This window comes from Aquarana catesbeiana, linkage group LG01, assembly GCF_042186555.1.
Source record: "Aquarana catesbeiana isolate 2022-GZ linkage group LG01, ASM4218655v1, whole genome shotgun sequence".
NCBI classification, from domain to species: Eukaryota; Metazoa; Chordata; class Amphibia; order Anura; family Ranidae; genus Aquarana; species Aquarana catesbeiana.
In genome coordinates, this window is record NC_133324.1 from 535,088,995 (window position 1) to 535,104,049 (window position 15,055).

Genomic DNA, 15,055 nt, shown 5'->3' on the forward strand with positions numbered 1-15,055 from the left:
ATGAGCAGTTCCTTTCCTTCCCCATACTCTTCTCTTCCCATCACCCTGGTACAAGTTGATTTTGGTCTCATCTGCACATAGGATATTGTTCCACAACTGTGAAGGCTTTTGTAGATGTTTGGCAAACTCTAATCTGGCCTTCCTGTTTTTGAGGCTCACCATGGTTTACATCTTGTGGTGAACCCTCTGTATTCACTCTGGTGAAGTATTCTCTTGATTGTTGTCTTTGACGCACATACACCTACCTCCTGGAGAGTGTTCTTGATCTGGCCAACTATTGTGAAGGGTGTTTTCTTCACCAGGGAAAGAATTATTCGGTCATCCACCACAGTTGTTTTCCGTGGTCTTCCAGGTCTTTTGGTGTTGCTGAGCTCACCGGTGCGTTCTTTCTTTTTAAGGATGTTCCAAACAGTTAATTTGGCCACACCTAATGTTTTTGCCATCTCTCTGATGGGTTTGTTTTGTTTTTTTTTCAGCCTAATGATGGCTTGCTTCACTGATAGTGACAGCTCTTTGGATCTTGTATTGAGAGTTGACAGCAACAGATTCCAAATGCAAATAGCACACTTGAAATGAACTCTGGACCTTTTATCTGCTCCTTGTAAATAGGATAATGAGGGAATAACACACACCTGGCCATGGAACAGCTGAACAGCCAACTGTCCCATTACTTTTGGTCCCTTAAAAAGTGGGGGCACATATACAAACTGTTGTAATTCCTACAGCGTTCACCTGATTTGGGTGTAAATACCCTCAAATGAAAGCTCAAAGTCTGCAGTTAAAGCACATCTTGTTTGTTTCATTTCAAATCCATTGTGGTGTATAGAGTCAAAAATATTAGAATTGTGTCAATGTCCCAATATTTACGGACCTGACTGTATAGATAATGTATCTCCCAAAAGTGAGTACACCCTTCCACATTTTTGTAAATATTTTATTATATCTTTTCATGTGACAACTCTGAAGAAAGGACACTTGGCAATCTTTTTATAGCCTAGGCCATCTTTATGTAGAGCAACAATTCTTTTTTTTCGGTCTGGTCCTGCTGACCTGGACCGCCGATATCTCTGTGTTCTAAGCCCCGGTATATTCGCGGCAGGAGCCCGGGGCTTAGAAATCCTGTCTGCTTCCTCGAGTCTTCTCCATAGCTAACAGGACGGCTATTTGGCTGCTGATGTGACGGCGCTGACTAATTAGAATGCTTCAAACGTCCCTCCTGAGACATTTTTGTTTTGGACATTCTAGCAGACAGGATTTCTAAGCCCTGGGCTCCTGTGTAAGTTCACCTTACAGATTTTTCTGTAAAGGTGAACTTACCCTTTAACATGAGGTGTCGTATTGAACTTCCAGTCACCAGTATGAGAGAGTGCGAGTGATAACATCAAATTTGACCTTTATAACACTAACGAGTCACATGACACCAGGGAGGGAAAATAGCTTATTGGGCACAATGTGGACATGGGGTGTACTCACTTTTGCCAGCAGTTTAGACATTAATGGCTGGGTGTTGAGTTATTTTGAGGGGACAGCAAATTTACACTGTTATACAAGCTGTACACTCACTACTTTACATTGTAGCAAAGTGTTATTTCTTCAGCGTTGTCACATAAAAATATATAATAAAATATTTACAAAAATGTGAGGGGTGTACTCACTTTTGTGAGATACTATGTGTATATGTATATATAGATATATGTATGTGTGTGTGTGTATATATATATATATATATATATATATATATATATATAGATATATATATATATATCTATATATATATATATATATATATATATATATATATATATATATATATATATATATAGAGAGAGAGAGAGATATCCAGGCCTCAATCAAGGGTAATTTGCCACCAGCTGCCCCACTTTACCCGTGCACATCAGTGCAGCCTGCCCATGTCCACAAATGCAGCCTGTGCCTTACAATGCAGCCTACCTGTGCAGGGAAAGAGAGGAGGGCAATTGCTGGCCAAATCATCAGAGCGCCGAGGAACATCAGAGTTTACATTTCAATTGCTGAATGTTTCCGCCGCTTGCCGTCACATACAGCCCCGCCTCCTGGCCGGGGGAACTTTGATATGTCACAGGTCCGGGGATTGGATGGGTGATCTGTCCATCAAAGTCCCCTGACAAGGAGGAGGGGGACTATATGTGACAGCGAGTGCAGGGAACACATGGCAATTGATATGAAAGCTGTGACGTTCCTTGGCGTTCTGATCTTCAGGCCGCCTGCTTTCCTCTCTTCCAATTTCCAAAGGCTCCCATACAAACCTGCCTGCCAATGGTGCTCGCCCACACCCCCCACCCCCCAATCATGTAGCCCATCCTCGCCAGCCCTCAAATTCCACTCGCAAAATACCATAATTCCTTTCCTGGCTCTACCTCACGCTTGCACACCACGTGTCAAATCTGACATAAAAGGCCTCTGTGGTCTGGCGCAGAGCCATCAACTTCCTGCTATAGTCTACCAAGCCCCTGGGTTCCCCACTTTACTCCTCCTACTTCCTAGAACTCGCCCCCTTGCTATCCTTTCCTTTCTCCTTCTTTCTTTCTCACGTTCTCTACTTTTATGATCTTATTGACACTAGGTGACACTTTGATTTTTTTTTTTTTTTACCTCAAACTGTGTTCAAGTTAATTACACTTGACCACTTCAAGTTATAGAATTTGCTCTTCCTATGTTAGGAATTTTTGCTTTACTCATTATCAAACAACTGCTATATATCCTTCTACATTGTACGAAAATATATGTTTAAAAAATCCAAGGGGAAGAGGTCTTATTTCAGAAATATACTTTAGTGAACTAAATATACTATATATATATATATATATATATATATATATATATATATATATATATATATATATATATGTGAATGTTTTACATGCAAAAATGGGAATCTGAATGCAATTCATCCCTCTCTACTGAAGAATGGAGGGATTGTATTATAAAGCTTCATAAGTGTACTAGATCACTCACAATACGAGAAAATGCTACTAAACTCTTCGCAAGATGGTATTTTACACCCACCAAATCGCATGCTTTTTTCCCATCTGTTCCATCAATGTGTTTCAGAGGATGTCTATCCCCGGGATCCTTCTCTCATATTTTCAGGGACTGTGATAAAATTTCACGTCTTTTTAAAAATGTAAACTGTTTCTGGCACTCGTATTAAGCTTTCTTTAACTGTTTATTATTCCCATCCATCCCAAGCATCACTGTGCCACATATGAGACTTATCCACACGATAAGTGTAGCCATTTACTGGCTAATTGCTCTTCACTGGAAATCCACTTTATTCCCTATCACCCAATTGAAGGCGACAGTGAATACAATCAGTCTTATGGGAAAAAAAAAAAAAATCCCTACGTTATATGATACTACACAATTCTATGACGAAAAAAAACGGGATCCCTGGTTTAAACACGCTGAAATTCTCTTTCAACCCATAGATAATTTCGTGTATCAGAGAATAGAAGATATTCATACAATACAATTATAATATACTATTTGTATATGGTTAGAAGTATACCTTTTTCATTTATATCAGTCTTTACAACATTATATCAATTGTTGTTATTCTTACAAGTTCTTTTTTTATTTTCTTTTTTGCTAATAGAATATATTTCAATAACCTTTTGATTACATGTATTGTCTACTGTATTTTTGATGTGCAATATTCTCATGTACCACTATATTTTTCTAAATACATTTTGTAAATCAGACAAGTTTGTTACATAGTTACATAGGTTGGTTGTGAACGCCACTAAGTTGAGGTTCGCTTTTGCAAATTCTACGGTTTGTACACATTAACACTGTAAAGTGAACTTATGAACTGTTATTCCATCCATTTTTGGGTTGGTTGTGTGTACTTTGCTAAACTATGGGCCTATAATTCTTGTGTTAATATGTTAATAATTAGCTTTTTTTGTGAAGTGCTACCAATAAAACCATAAAAAATAAAAGGCAGCGGGCTGCCAGTGCAGGTATTCTGCAAGTCACAACGGACCAGGAAAATTTAGTGTTACTAATAATTTACCATTTTTCTGGCTCTGCATCATGCCAGCATGCCACAGGATATAACCAGCCTAATCCTAGGGAGGGAAAGAAAGAGACAACAGTTGCTGCTTACAAAAATTTCATGATAAAAAAGAGAGAACTGAAGCACTCATGATTCTGCTTTGGGGGGGGGGGGGGGGGAGTACAGTGGCGCTTGGAGAGAGACAGATGGGTGGGAAACAAAACTATAGGTAAAGGTGGTTATGATAATAAAATCCAGTGGTTAGGGGTGGCTTGGACCCTGGAAAAGTTCAGTTCAGGCTTTAATGGCTTAGGAACAAGTTTGATGGGTTAAAGATGTATATAGCGCTCTAGAGGTAAAGCCAGCTGTGGAAGAGGAAGCGGCTCTGTAGATATATAATATGGAGAACAGTGGCGCTCATCTGAGTGCAGTATATTAAAACGATTAATGGTGAATTTTTATTATGATAAAAAAATGAAAATAAGAATTAACTCACATGGTAAGGAATAAAAAGGCTAGTCACAAGGAGGCTCGCTATGTAGTCCGGATCCAGATAGCCGGCGGTGTGGGGTGCTGCTGCTGTCTCGCTAATTGCAGGGGTTTCCAATGCTCCGAGTCAAGCTGGCAGTAGTCTCCCCGTCGGCTGTGACGTTACTGGATGTGGGACACAAGGCCTGCAGGCGCGCGTTTGGAGCATGCATGCTCCTTTTTCAGGCTGTGATAGCATCATGATGGAATGATATTTAAATTGTGACATGGAGGGAGGAGGAACTACATTACCCAATGTCCTATGCAAGCTGCTACGGTGGTCAGGAGGTAACATTTTTAGTGCAGCGAAAAAGGGATAGGGGGATGTGTGGTGTACATGGATACTAGGAATAAAAAATGGATTTAAGAATGAATATTCTATTTCAAAAGAGTAAGCAAGGTTAAATGGAATGGTGGGAAAGAGATATTTGGTAGATAGGGGACTGGAACTACTTGAATGGTGGATATGGGGCTGCCTTCTGATGCTGGGAATTGGTAATACATGAGCCAAAAAGGGAATAAGTACAGCACAAATTGATTAGGGTCATGCAGATTCAGAGGGTGGCCATAAAGGCTCTATTGAAAGTGGGAAAATTCTATATAGAGAATTTTGGACGTATACATATATGAAAAATAAAAATAAAATAAAAAACATATGTATGAATGTAAATGTAAGTAGTGTGAATAAGTGTGAAGATAATTGAAATTCTGAAAATTATTATTAGATAGGCCAGTGGATTAGGCTCTAGATGGCTTTATGCAGAGAAATTGATTAAATGACGGAGTGAACCTCCAAATCCTCGTTGGGGCCTCCTGGCACCATACTTCCCAGAGTGTATATCCAAAAAGTTTCTCTCGCACAAAGGCGCTGGAACCGTTCGGATTTCATGGAGATGGTTTCCAACACCCAAACTCGAAGGCCTGTGGATTGTTGATGGTGAAATTCTAGAAAATGTCTGACAACACTACGTTTGTCAGCGCCATCTTCTACTGACCGTCTGTATTTGCCAAAAGTCTTTCTGGCGGTTGTAATAGTTCTGCCTACATAAAGTAGGTTACAGGGGCAGGAAAGACAATAGATGGCAAATTCCGGATGAGCAGTTCTAAAAATCATTGAAGATGTAGGTCTAGCCCACATGTTTCATATCCATGCCACTTAGCCCATAACCTATTCAGCTTGAACAGGAGGCCACTTTACCTCCACAGTTCATGCTGCATATATCATATTTAAAATGTTTTTTTTTTTCTGATCTAGTCATGAGATTTTGGATAACCTATACATGTTGTTTCCTGACAGTTTTTTTTTCCACCCTCATGTACCACAGCAAATGCTATTTTCAGCAAAATTTGTGCCACATTCCCAAAAATTTAAGATGCTGTAATAAATATCAACCACCAATGGTGGAGTACATTTTTCTTACATAAATATTTTCAAACCAAAATTAGGCCTTAGAAATTAAACACAGGCGTGCCTTCCTCACACCCCAATTACAGAAAGAATGGCAACACCTTTCTGAATTTTGTTCCCAAAAATGGATAAACCTCATTATCCAACAAAGAGAGATCAAATATCACACTTTACTGACAAAGGCCAAGACTCTGATTCAGACCCTGACCCAGCTTACAAAACAGTTACCCCTCAGATGGCTCCATTTTTTCAAAAGAAAGACAGAGAGGAGGATAATCTGATCCAAATAAAATTGCAAAAAATGCGGAGAGATGTAGATGACTACAACCATCAAAGAATATTTAACTGGAAGAACATAACCACCTCTTCCAATGTGGATACTGGACCCATACCTCTCACGTCATGTAGACCTGTCTACAGCGGGCACTTACCCACCCCCTCACTCAGCTCTAGAAGAAACCACAAAGCACAAGTCCTATCCAGGACCAACAACGCGGCTTTACCCAGAAAAGACAATTTGGACCTATCTCCACATCTACTAGACCCTAAACCTCAGAGGACAAGAAGGAAAGAAGATAAAAATGGAAAAGGTAATATCACTTATAAAAATGCATCAGATCAGCCCATCGGACTCAACAACATCCACAATTAAGACAAACGACATATCCACCACCTCCAATTCATCAACTTCCCATTACGCTGCTGACACCAGGGTCCCCATTGATCCTGCATCACCTGCTGATGTAGGAACCACTACCCACACTGCATCATTCACACCAGCTGCCTTCACCAGAAATAATACTTCTGCAATTAAGGCAACTGCTACAGTAGGCTGTAGGGAGACACACAATCTGTCCCCCTCATCCCATCCATGGATCCATCTTTTTTTAGCGTTGGCCCCTCTACCTGTCCAAAAAAAGTTATTTGTCAGCTTGCATGATGAGGTTGTGGAAGGCTGCGGGGAGAAGACTTGACCAAAAGAAGCTGGTGAAACGTTCCCTGGATATGGTGGTGGGGGTTGTGCCGAATAGATGATCCGTATGGATGTTCTGATCCGAGATAAGAGGCCATCCACTTATATTTACACATGCCTATTACCCCTACCAGGAGTCGGTGAGTGGGGACCCTTGAGGGGGAGCACACAAGTCACTGGATTTTGATGAAGCACAAGAGTCACTTTTTTTGCATGAACACTGCCATTTTGGACTATATTTTTATATTTATTTTTATCCTTTTAGCTTTTTCAGTTTTTAATTTTTATATAAATTATTTTTTTCATTTTTTCCACACTGTTGATTTGGACACTTATCACTTGGAATTGTGATTTTCTTTTTTGGTGTATACGGCTCTCATATTTTGGGTATTATCCCTGGTGACAGTGGGGAATATTTTTTGGGTAGTATCCCCTTGTTGCTGGTAGTGGGAGTATTGATTACTATTGCACTATTAGTGTCTAGAGGGTTGTATTTTTTTATTGTATATACAACAATAATTGATACACGGTCACTGTGTTATATATCGAGTATTCACTTTGTGAGATATACATATATTTACATAATTTATTGCACTTTAGGTGGTTGTGAGCATATCCACATATCAATACACGTAGGTGGAGAACACACTTCTGTGTTTATTTAAGGAGCACATTTTTATTAATAAAGGGAACGCCACTCACCCTATACCTTCATATAATTATCTGTAAACATGCCCAGCATGGTCAAGAATTTACGACCAAGGGCAAGACCTACATCTTTGATGTTTTTTTAGAACTGCTCCACCAAATTTGCCATCTATTGTCTTTCCTGTCCTTGTAACCTACTTTATGTAGGCAGAACTATTCTAACCGCCAGAAATAGATTTGGCAAACAGACGGTCAGTAGAATATAGCATTGACAAACGTAGTAGTGTTAGACATTTTCTAGAATTTCACCATCATCAATCCACAGGCCTTCGAGTTTGGGTGTTGGAAACCATCTCCAAGAGCCTTCCGAAATCTGGTTCTGGCGCCTTTGGGCAAGAGAAACTTTTTGGATATACACTCTGGGAAGTATGGTGCCAGGAGACCTCAACGAGGATTTGGATGTTTTATAATCCATTTCTCTGCATAAAGTCATCTAGAGCCTAATTCACTGGCCTATCTAGTAATTGTTTTCATAATTTCAATTATCTTCACACTACTTACTTACAATCATACATATGTCCTTTTATTTATTTTTTTCTTGTATGTTTTTTATTTATTTTTTCTCTCTATATACACATGAGTACACATATATGTATACATGTGTATGCATCCGAAATTCTCTATAACAGAATTTTCCCAATTTCAATAGAGCTTTTATGGCCATCCTCTAAATCTACACGACCCCAATCAATTTGTGCTGTACTTATTCCCTTTTTGGCTCATGTATTACCAATACCCAGCATTAGAAGGCCAGCCCCATATCCACCATTCAAGTAGTTCCAGTCCCCTATATACCAAATATCTCTTTCCCACCATTCCATTTACCTTGCTTACTCTTTTGAAATAGAATATTGATTCTTAAATCCATTTTTTATTCCTAGTATCCATGTACACCACACATCCCCCTATCCCTTTTTCGCTGCACTAAAAATGTTACCTCCTGACCACCGTAGCAGCTTGCATAGGACACTGGGTAAGGTAGTTCCTCCATCCTCCATGTCACCATTTAAATACTGCCTCATTCCATCATGATGCTATCACAGCTTGAAAAAGGAGCATGCAGGCTCCAAACACGTGCCTGCTGACCTTGTGTCCCACATCCAGTGACTTCACAGCTGACGGGGAGACGATTGACAGCTTGACTCGGAGCCTTGGAGACCCCTGCAGTTAGCGCAACAGCAGCAGCACCCCACACCACCGGTTATCTGAATCAAGACTACACAGCGATCCTCCCCTTGTGACTAGCCTTTTTAACCCCTACCCTGTGATTTAATGCTTATATTAATTTTTTATCTTAATAAATTCATCATTAATTGTTTTAATGTAGTGCACTCAGATGAGCGCCGCTGTTCTCCACATTATGATTCTGCTTTGACCTGAGGCTACAGCCAACTTGTAATGTTTTAAAGTGTTGGGAGTGCTCCTGCTCACTAGCTTACATGCCACATCTGCTGAAACTTTATTCAGAGCTGCCCAAGATGCAGAGACTGCCTGGTGGAATGAGCCTGCATTTCCTGAGGGGAAAGCTGTAATGAGGTGTCTGGATGACTGGATTCCACTGATTCAGGAGACAATACTGGAATCTCCAGGTTTGCCATTGAGCCCATGGTACCGCCGGTATGGGGCCTTGAGGGTGCCCAAAAAGCTAATGGAACAGCGTACAGTTATTGAATCTGAAGACATCATCTTGATGAACTCCGAGCGAATGTGACGGATCTTGTCCTCAGGAAGACAAACCCTGTACCGGATAGTGTTTGAAGAGCATTCCCAAATATATTAGGCTCTGCGATAGAATAAACTTGCCGTTTTCTACATTCACCATCCATCCAAACTCTGTGTAGAACTTGATCTCATTGCCTCAAGAGGACATCTCTGGACTAAGCAAGATTGAGCACATCACTATTTCTTTCCAAGATTTGAGTGGGTGGTTACATCTGTAGTGATCCACCCCCTCCTTTACTCTTCCTTCAGCTGTCAGCTGTGGCCGCATATTCCCCACAGAGCCACAAGCTGGAACATGCTTTGTTTCCATAACATCACACTGTTAACAAAAAAAGAGGCACATAACTGTATGAGCTGTGGGATTTTCAGCTCCAGGAGACTCTACTGTACAAGAAAAGAAGGGCTAAATGATGTTCAGCTGCTTCTTTGCTCCACTCTGCAGAGAGCCCTCCTGGGAATGTTTGGCAATGCAGAGGTTAATCTGCTTCTGTGTCACTGACACCTTGAGAGTTTAGCCTGAATGGGAGGGAGAAAGCAGCTTCAGGCTTTGGACTTGATAAGAGTGGGGAGGAGGGTGAGAGCTGCCTGTGTGAAGAAACTATGAGAACAGTCTAGATGGGAGGGTGGGGGAGAGAGTGTGCGAAGAACTGAAGCAATGCTGAAGTCTTGGGAGCATGCAGACTGTCAAGAAAAATAGGGTGGATCCAGAATTTATGGTCGGGATAATACTGCAGGAGAGACCTTAGCTCCTCCTACAGGTATTTTCTTTGATTTCACAAGAAAGGGTGTACATTTCAGAGTGCAGAAAATTGTTTTTCATATCATCAGGCAATTGGAATACGGAAATAGGCATTCTTGAGGTCTACTGAGACCATTTTAATCCCCCCTCTGTATCAGTGAAGAAATGGTCTTCAGAGACTCCATGCAAAAGACTCTTGCTTCAGATAGGAGTTTGAAATTTTTGAAAGTCTAGTATTGAGCTCCACTTGCCTAAAGATTTTTCTACGAGGAAAAGAGGAGAATATACCCTCCTGATCTTCCTTGGAACTGGAAATACAGCCTGTAACTTCAGTAATTGTGTGTTTATGTAATTGTAGCGATGACTGCTTCTCTGGTAGCGCTGGTACTCTTGAAGGACTTTTGAATTGAAGATGACCCTTGCCCAAAACAGAGGGGTCAAGAATATTGCCAGCCTGATCCTGCCAAACTGGGTTAGTCTTGCTCTCACGGGCAACCTCTTGGCGGGCAAATCTTCAGAAAAAATGTCCTGCTGCTTTAGATGGGTGGCTGGCTGCCTTACACTTGGATGTTCTCCAACAGAAATGTGGCTTGCACGCCATGAAAATGAGCATATTCTCTTCCTGTAAAATAGGAGTTGATCATGAGTCTTTCTATCTGCACAAAAGCAATGCATCAGATCTTGGGTAAGAAGGTCCGATTTTCGATTCAGTCACCCAGAAAATAGCATCCTCAAGTCTTCCCAAAGTGTTTCCCCCCAAAAAAGGAATGGCACATAGCCCCTGCATGGAGGCTGAGCCAACGGAACAATGTTTCAACCAGAGCATCCACCTGGCCCTGACTGAGTGCACCATGCTTCTAGAAATTAATCTATCCAAGTCCACCACCACTTCTGCAATAAACTCCACAGAGAGCCCTAGACCCTTCAAACGCAAACTTACTGAAAATTCCTGGGGTGTAAACCCAAGGGTTGATTTGACCTTAGATGACCATACTCTTATGGTTCTGGCAGTAGAGGTGGAAGCACCTGCTGTGGACAAAGCGCCCAAGGTCAGAATATGCCCTCTCTCCATAGCACCCTTAAAAGACACTGACTCCTCTAACGGAGTATAATATATCTTGATAATCATTGTAAAGGGGCATCCACCTTTTGGAGGTGACTCCCAAGAGTCTCATTTCAATGATTGTAAAGGGTATAATTTATTCAGTCTGTCGATTGCATGCTTAAAGCAGAGTTCCACCCAAAAATAAAACTTCCGCTTTAAGGAAGGTGACCTCCTGACATGCCACATTTGGCATGTCATTTGTTTGGGGGGGGGGGAAATGAGGGTTCCAGCGCCCACTTCCTCCCTGGGCTCCGTGAAGCTGGAAGTCATTTCACCTCTCCCCCTCCCTCTGGGCAATCATCTGGGACATGTCAGATGATTGCCCGGCCAGTCACAGCGTGTGGCTAATGCATGCGCAGTGGGTGCCCGGCTGTGAAGCCACAGCCAGGTGCCCACCGTTATAATAGCAGCGCCACAGAGAGGAGGGGGAGACGAGCGGGGCTTCGTACGCCCGCATTGCTGGACCCTGGGACAGGAAAGTGTCCAATTTTATTAAGTCAGCAGCTGTGGTATTTAAGCAGAACTCCACTTTAACTGATGATATAATGACCAGAACCAGTGCAAAATCAAATTAGAAGGCTTCCATACCATCCTCTCCAGAATCAAAGCCTGGATCTTCACTGAGGGCCTCAGGGTCTGATGAATCCTTTTCTTGCATTCTTGACTGTACCCACGATGACCTGCTTAAGGAAGGTGGCAAGAAGCCTCTCAAGCCTTCTTCCACCACTCCCTTAATGTAAAGATCTGATGTCATCATTAACTTCCTGTCTGCCTAGAGCCACCTCAATAAAACTGGCTTTGCAATCCAGCTTGTATATCATGGGCTTTTCTCTACAGACCAACAGGCACCCTCCATCGGATTCTTGGAGACTAACCACTTACAGCTAAAGGACGAGATGCGGGGAGGAAGGACTAAAAAAGGCAGATGAAGAATGGTGCCATATATGATGCTTCTTAGCCTTGGTTTTAGAATGAGCTGCACGTGAAGATGGTGAGCTGTGATCCCAAGAGAAAGAAATAACCCTCTTGCAGCTTTTGTGAGCAGAACATTTCCCCCTGAAAAGGAAGGGTTCCTTATCAATAGATAAAGCAACAAGGCAAAAACAAAGGTCCCCTTATTTTCCACAAGATGTCAGGGCCTCATCCTCAGGAGCAGGAAAACGCATCCTGGACTGAAGGAGGAAAGATAAAAACCACATTCAGCATGACAGAGAAAAGTAACAAAATAGACTCCGGGAGATTTCACTCACCAGCAGATCTGGGCAGTAGAAGATGAAAGATCTGCAGCCCGAGATGGAAGCCCGCAGGAGGTTGGATGGATGGGACAGTCCCAGTCGATTTGATGGATGGACAGCCCACAAGCTGATGGATGGTGGATATTGGAAGACTGAAGCAAACAGAGGGCTGAAACCATAGAATTAGTAAATATACAGCCATATGGAGAGCAGGGCCACCGACTAAGAGCATCTCAGCCCCCCCCCCCCCCCCCCGACACACTCACCTCTAGCAGCGGCACAGGAGACTCTAAGCCGCCAGAAGGAAGAATAGACACACAGTTCGCTCGCACTGACCAATCGGGCTGCCAGCCCATTCACCAGTCATCGCTGGCCCCATCCAACCATTCTGAACACAATGATGTCATTGCTCGATGAAGCAGCTGTGAAAAGAAGCTGGGGTGCAGGAAACCCAATCTGAGACTAGGGTGAGTGGGTAGAGGCAGGCTGAATGGTAACCAGTAGGGCAGTAAGCCATGACCGCATAGGAGACAAATAGGAGGAGAGAGACCCAGGATGGCTATTCTTATTGAGCTCCAGCACTTTAGGCATGTTATGCTATTTGCCCAGCTCTGGCAACAGGAGTGATCTTTCTCTTTCGTAGAGCCTTCCACTGAGGGGGGGGGCAGACAGCAGACAAGCAATACCACAAATCATGAAAGTCCAGAGGAAGGACAGAAAATGTACACCTGCACCAGATACTGGCTGGCTTTTATTTCTAGTTAGGCATGGTCCTATACAGGGTCAAGAGGGCGGAGTTGACCCGTGATGTGCTGGCATGAGGCAGAGCCAAGAAATATATATTATATTTACTCAGGCGGCACAGTGGTATAGTGGTTAGCACTTTCACCTAGCAGTAAAAAGGGTCGCTGGTTCGAACCCCAACCACGACACTACCTGCCTGGAGTTTGCCTGTACTCCCTGTGCCTGCGTGGGTTTCCTCTGGGTACTCCGGTTTCCTCCCACACTCCAAAGACATACTGGTAGGTTAATTGGCATCTGTCCAAAATTGGCCCTACTATATGAATGTGAGTTGGGGGCTCCTTGATGGTAGGGACTGATATGAGTGTGCGATGTATGTGTGAAGCACTGCGTAAATTGACAGCACTATATGGGTACCCTAAATAAAAATAATTTAATAGATGAGCATCTTAATGACATACAGTGTACAGGGATAGGGACAATTGTAGACATGCACCCACACTCACTCAGGTTGAACTGGATAGACTTGTGTCTTTATTCAACCTTACTATGTAACTACTCTCTATTTTTATGTTATATTATTCTTTTAGTTTGGTACATCTAATAGATTTAAGCCTAATGCTTGTAATAAGAATATATTTTTGGTGTCTTAGGTAAAGAAGACCATTAAAAACACACAAGCTTCAGAACCAGGAAAAAAGCCAAAACAGAAGAAGAGGGAAGACCGACCAAGGGGAAGGTTAGATAATCCTGTTCTTTTGTAGATCTGTAAGTGCATATTCCAGTGTGTCCTCTCATACTACAACAGAAGAAATTTCCCTGTGTACATAATGGGAGTGAAAGAGTTTAAAAAGCCCAACTTCACCCCCTTTAGCGTATTCCTGTTCCAGGACCAAGTGGTGAAGTGTTGTTTCCAGTTGTACTGCAGTGAATGGGGCAATGGTATGCTTCAGAGCAATAGGGATACTATAGGCATGCATGTGAATTACAGAATCCTTTTAACCCTTTCACTGCAGAGGCCGTACGGACCTACAGAAGTGCCTGCAGGTGGCAAAGTCCGTACGGACCTCATTTCTCCCTCTCCTATGAGCTTATGGTCACTTCAATGACCATAAGCTTATATCAGAATTGTTCAGCAGACTCTGCTGAACAATTCTATAACTCTCAGCGAATTAAAACCCGCTGATAAGAGTTAGTAACCCTAAATGTGACCGCCCCGACACCCATGCCGCTGCTTCCCTGTCCCCAGCCACTCCACCTCCCGCCACTACCTTTCATCTTAAACTGCCCCCCTCCTCTCCTATCTCCTCCGCAAGTCTGATCCATGGCCGCTCCGAGCGGCATCTCTTCTTTTCCTCCCGCACTGATCTCCATGATCTGTCAGGCTGGGGAGTGCGTTGGGGGGAGGTGAGCTGTTGGGGCTTGGGGGGGGGGCTTGATAAACGTGTTTACCAAGCTCCCCCCTGTAGTAGAGAGGGCATAGGCAGCCATCAATACAGATCGCTCCTAGACCTCCCACTGACAGCTGATATATAGTAACTGCGATTGTTACAATGTATCAGACTGTATTTTATGAATGAATGAGGAATCTGTATACAGATTCCTTAGTCATTCAAGTAAAGTGCTGTAGAGACCTTCTCTGGTTTAAAAAAAAAAAAAAAAAAAAAGATATTGGGGTCTGTTTAGACTTCTGATAGCTCACCAATAAAAAGTTAAATGCAGAAAAAAAAATTATTAAAAAATATAACTAAAAAAAAAAAAAAAAAAATTAAAAAGGAAAAACCAGAAAAAAAAACATAGTAAGACACAGTGACTTTTTTGGGGGACGGCAACTCACCCCTACACGGTGACGGTCTCCCA

General features: G+C 42.3%; 1 protein-coding gene across 4 annotated transcripts in view; it reads left to right on the forward strand.

Annotated features, from left to right (window-relative positions):
* HDGFL2 (HDGF like 2) overlaps window positions 1–15,055 on the forward strand; it is a 460,705-nt gene that overhangs the window by 228,262 nt on the left and 217,388 nt on the right. For all 4 annotated transcript variants that reach the window (XM_073594787.1, XM_073594781.1, XM_073594774.1 and 1 more), the window contains one exon: window positions 13,849–13,934. In XM_073594787.1, the coding sequence (XP_073450888.1) occupies window positions 13,849–13,934 (86 nt within the window). The remainder of the gene's footprint in view (window positions 1–13,848; window positions 13,935–15,055) is intronic.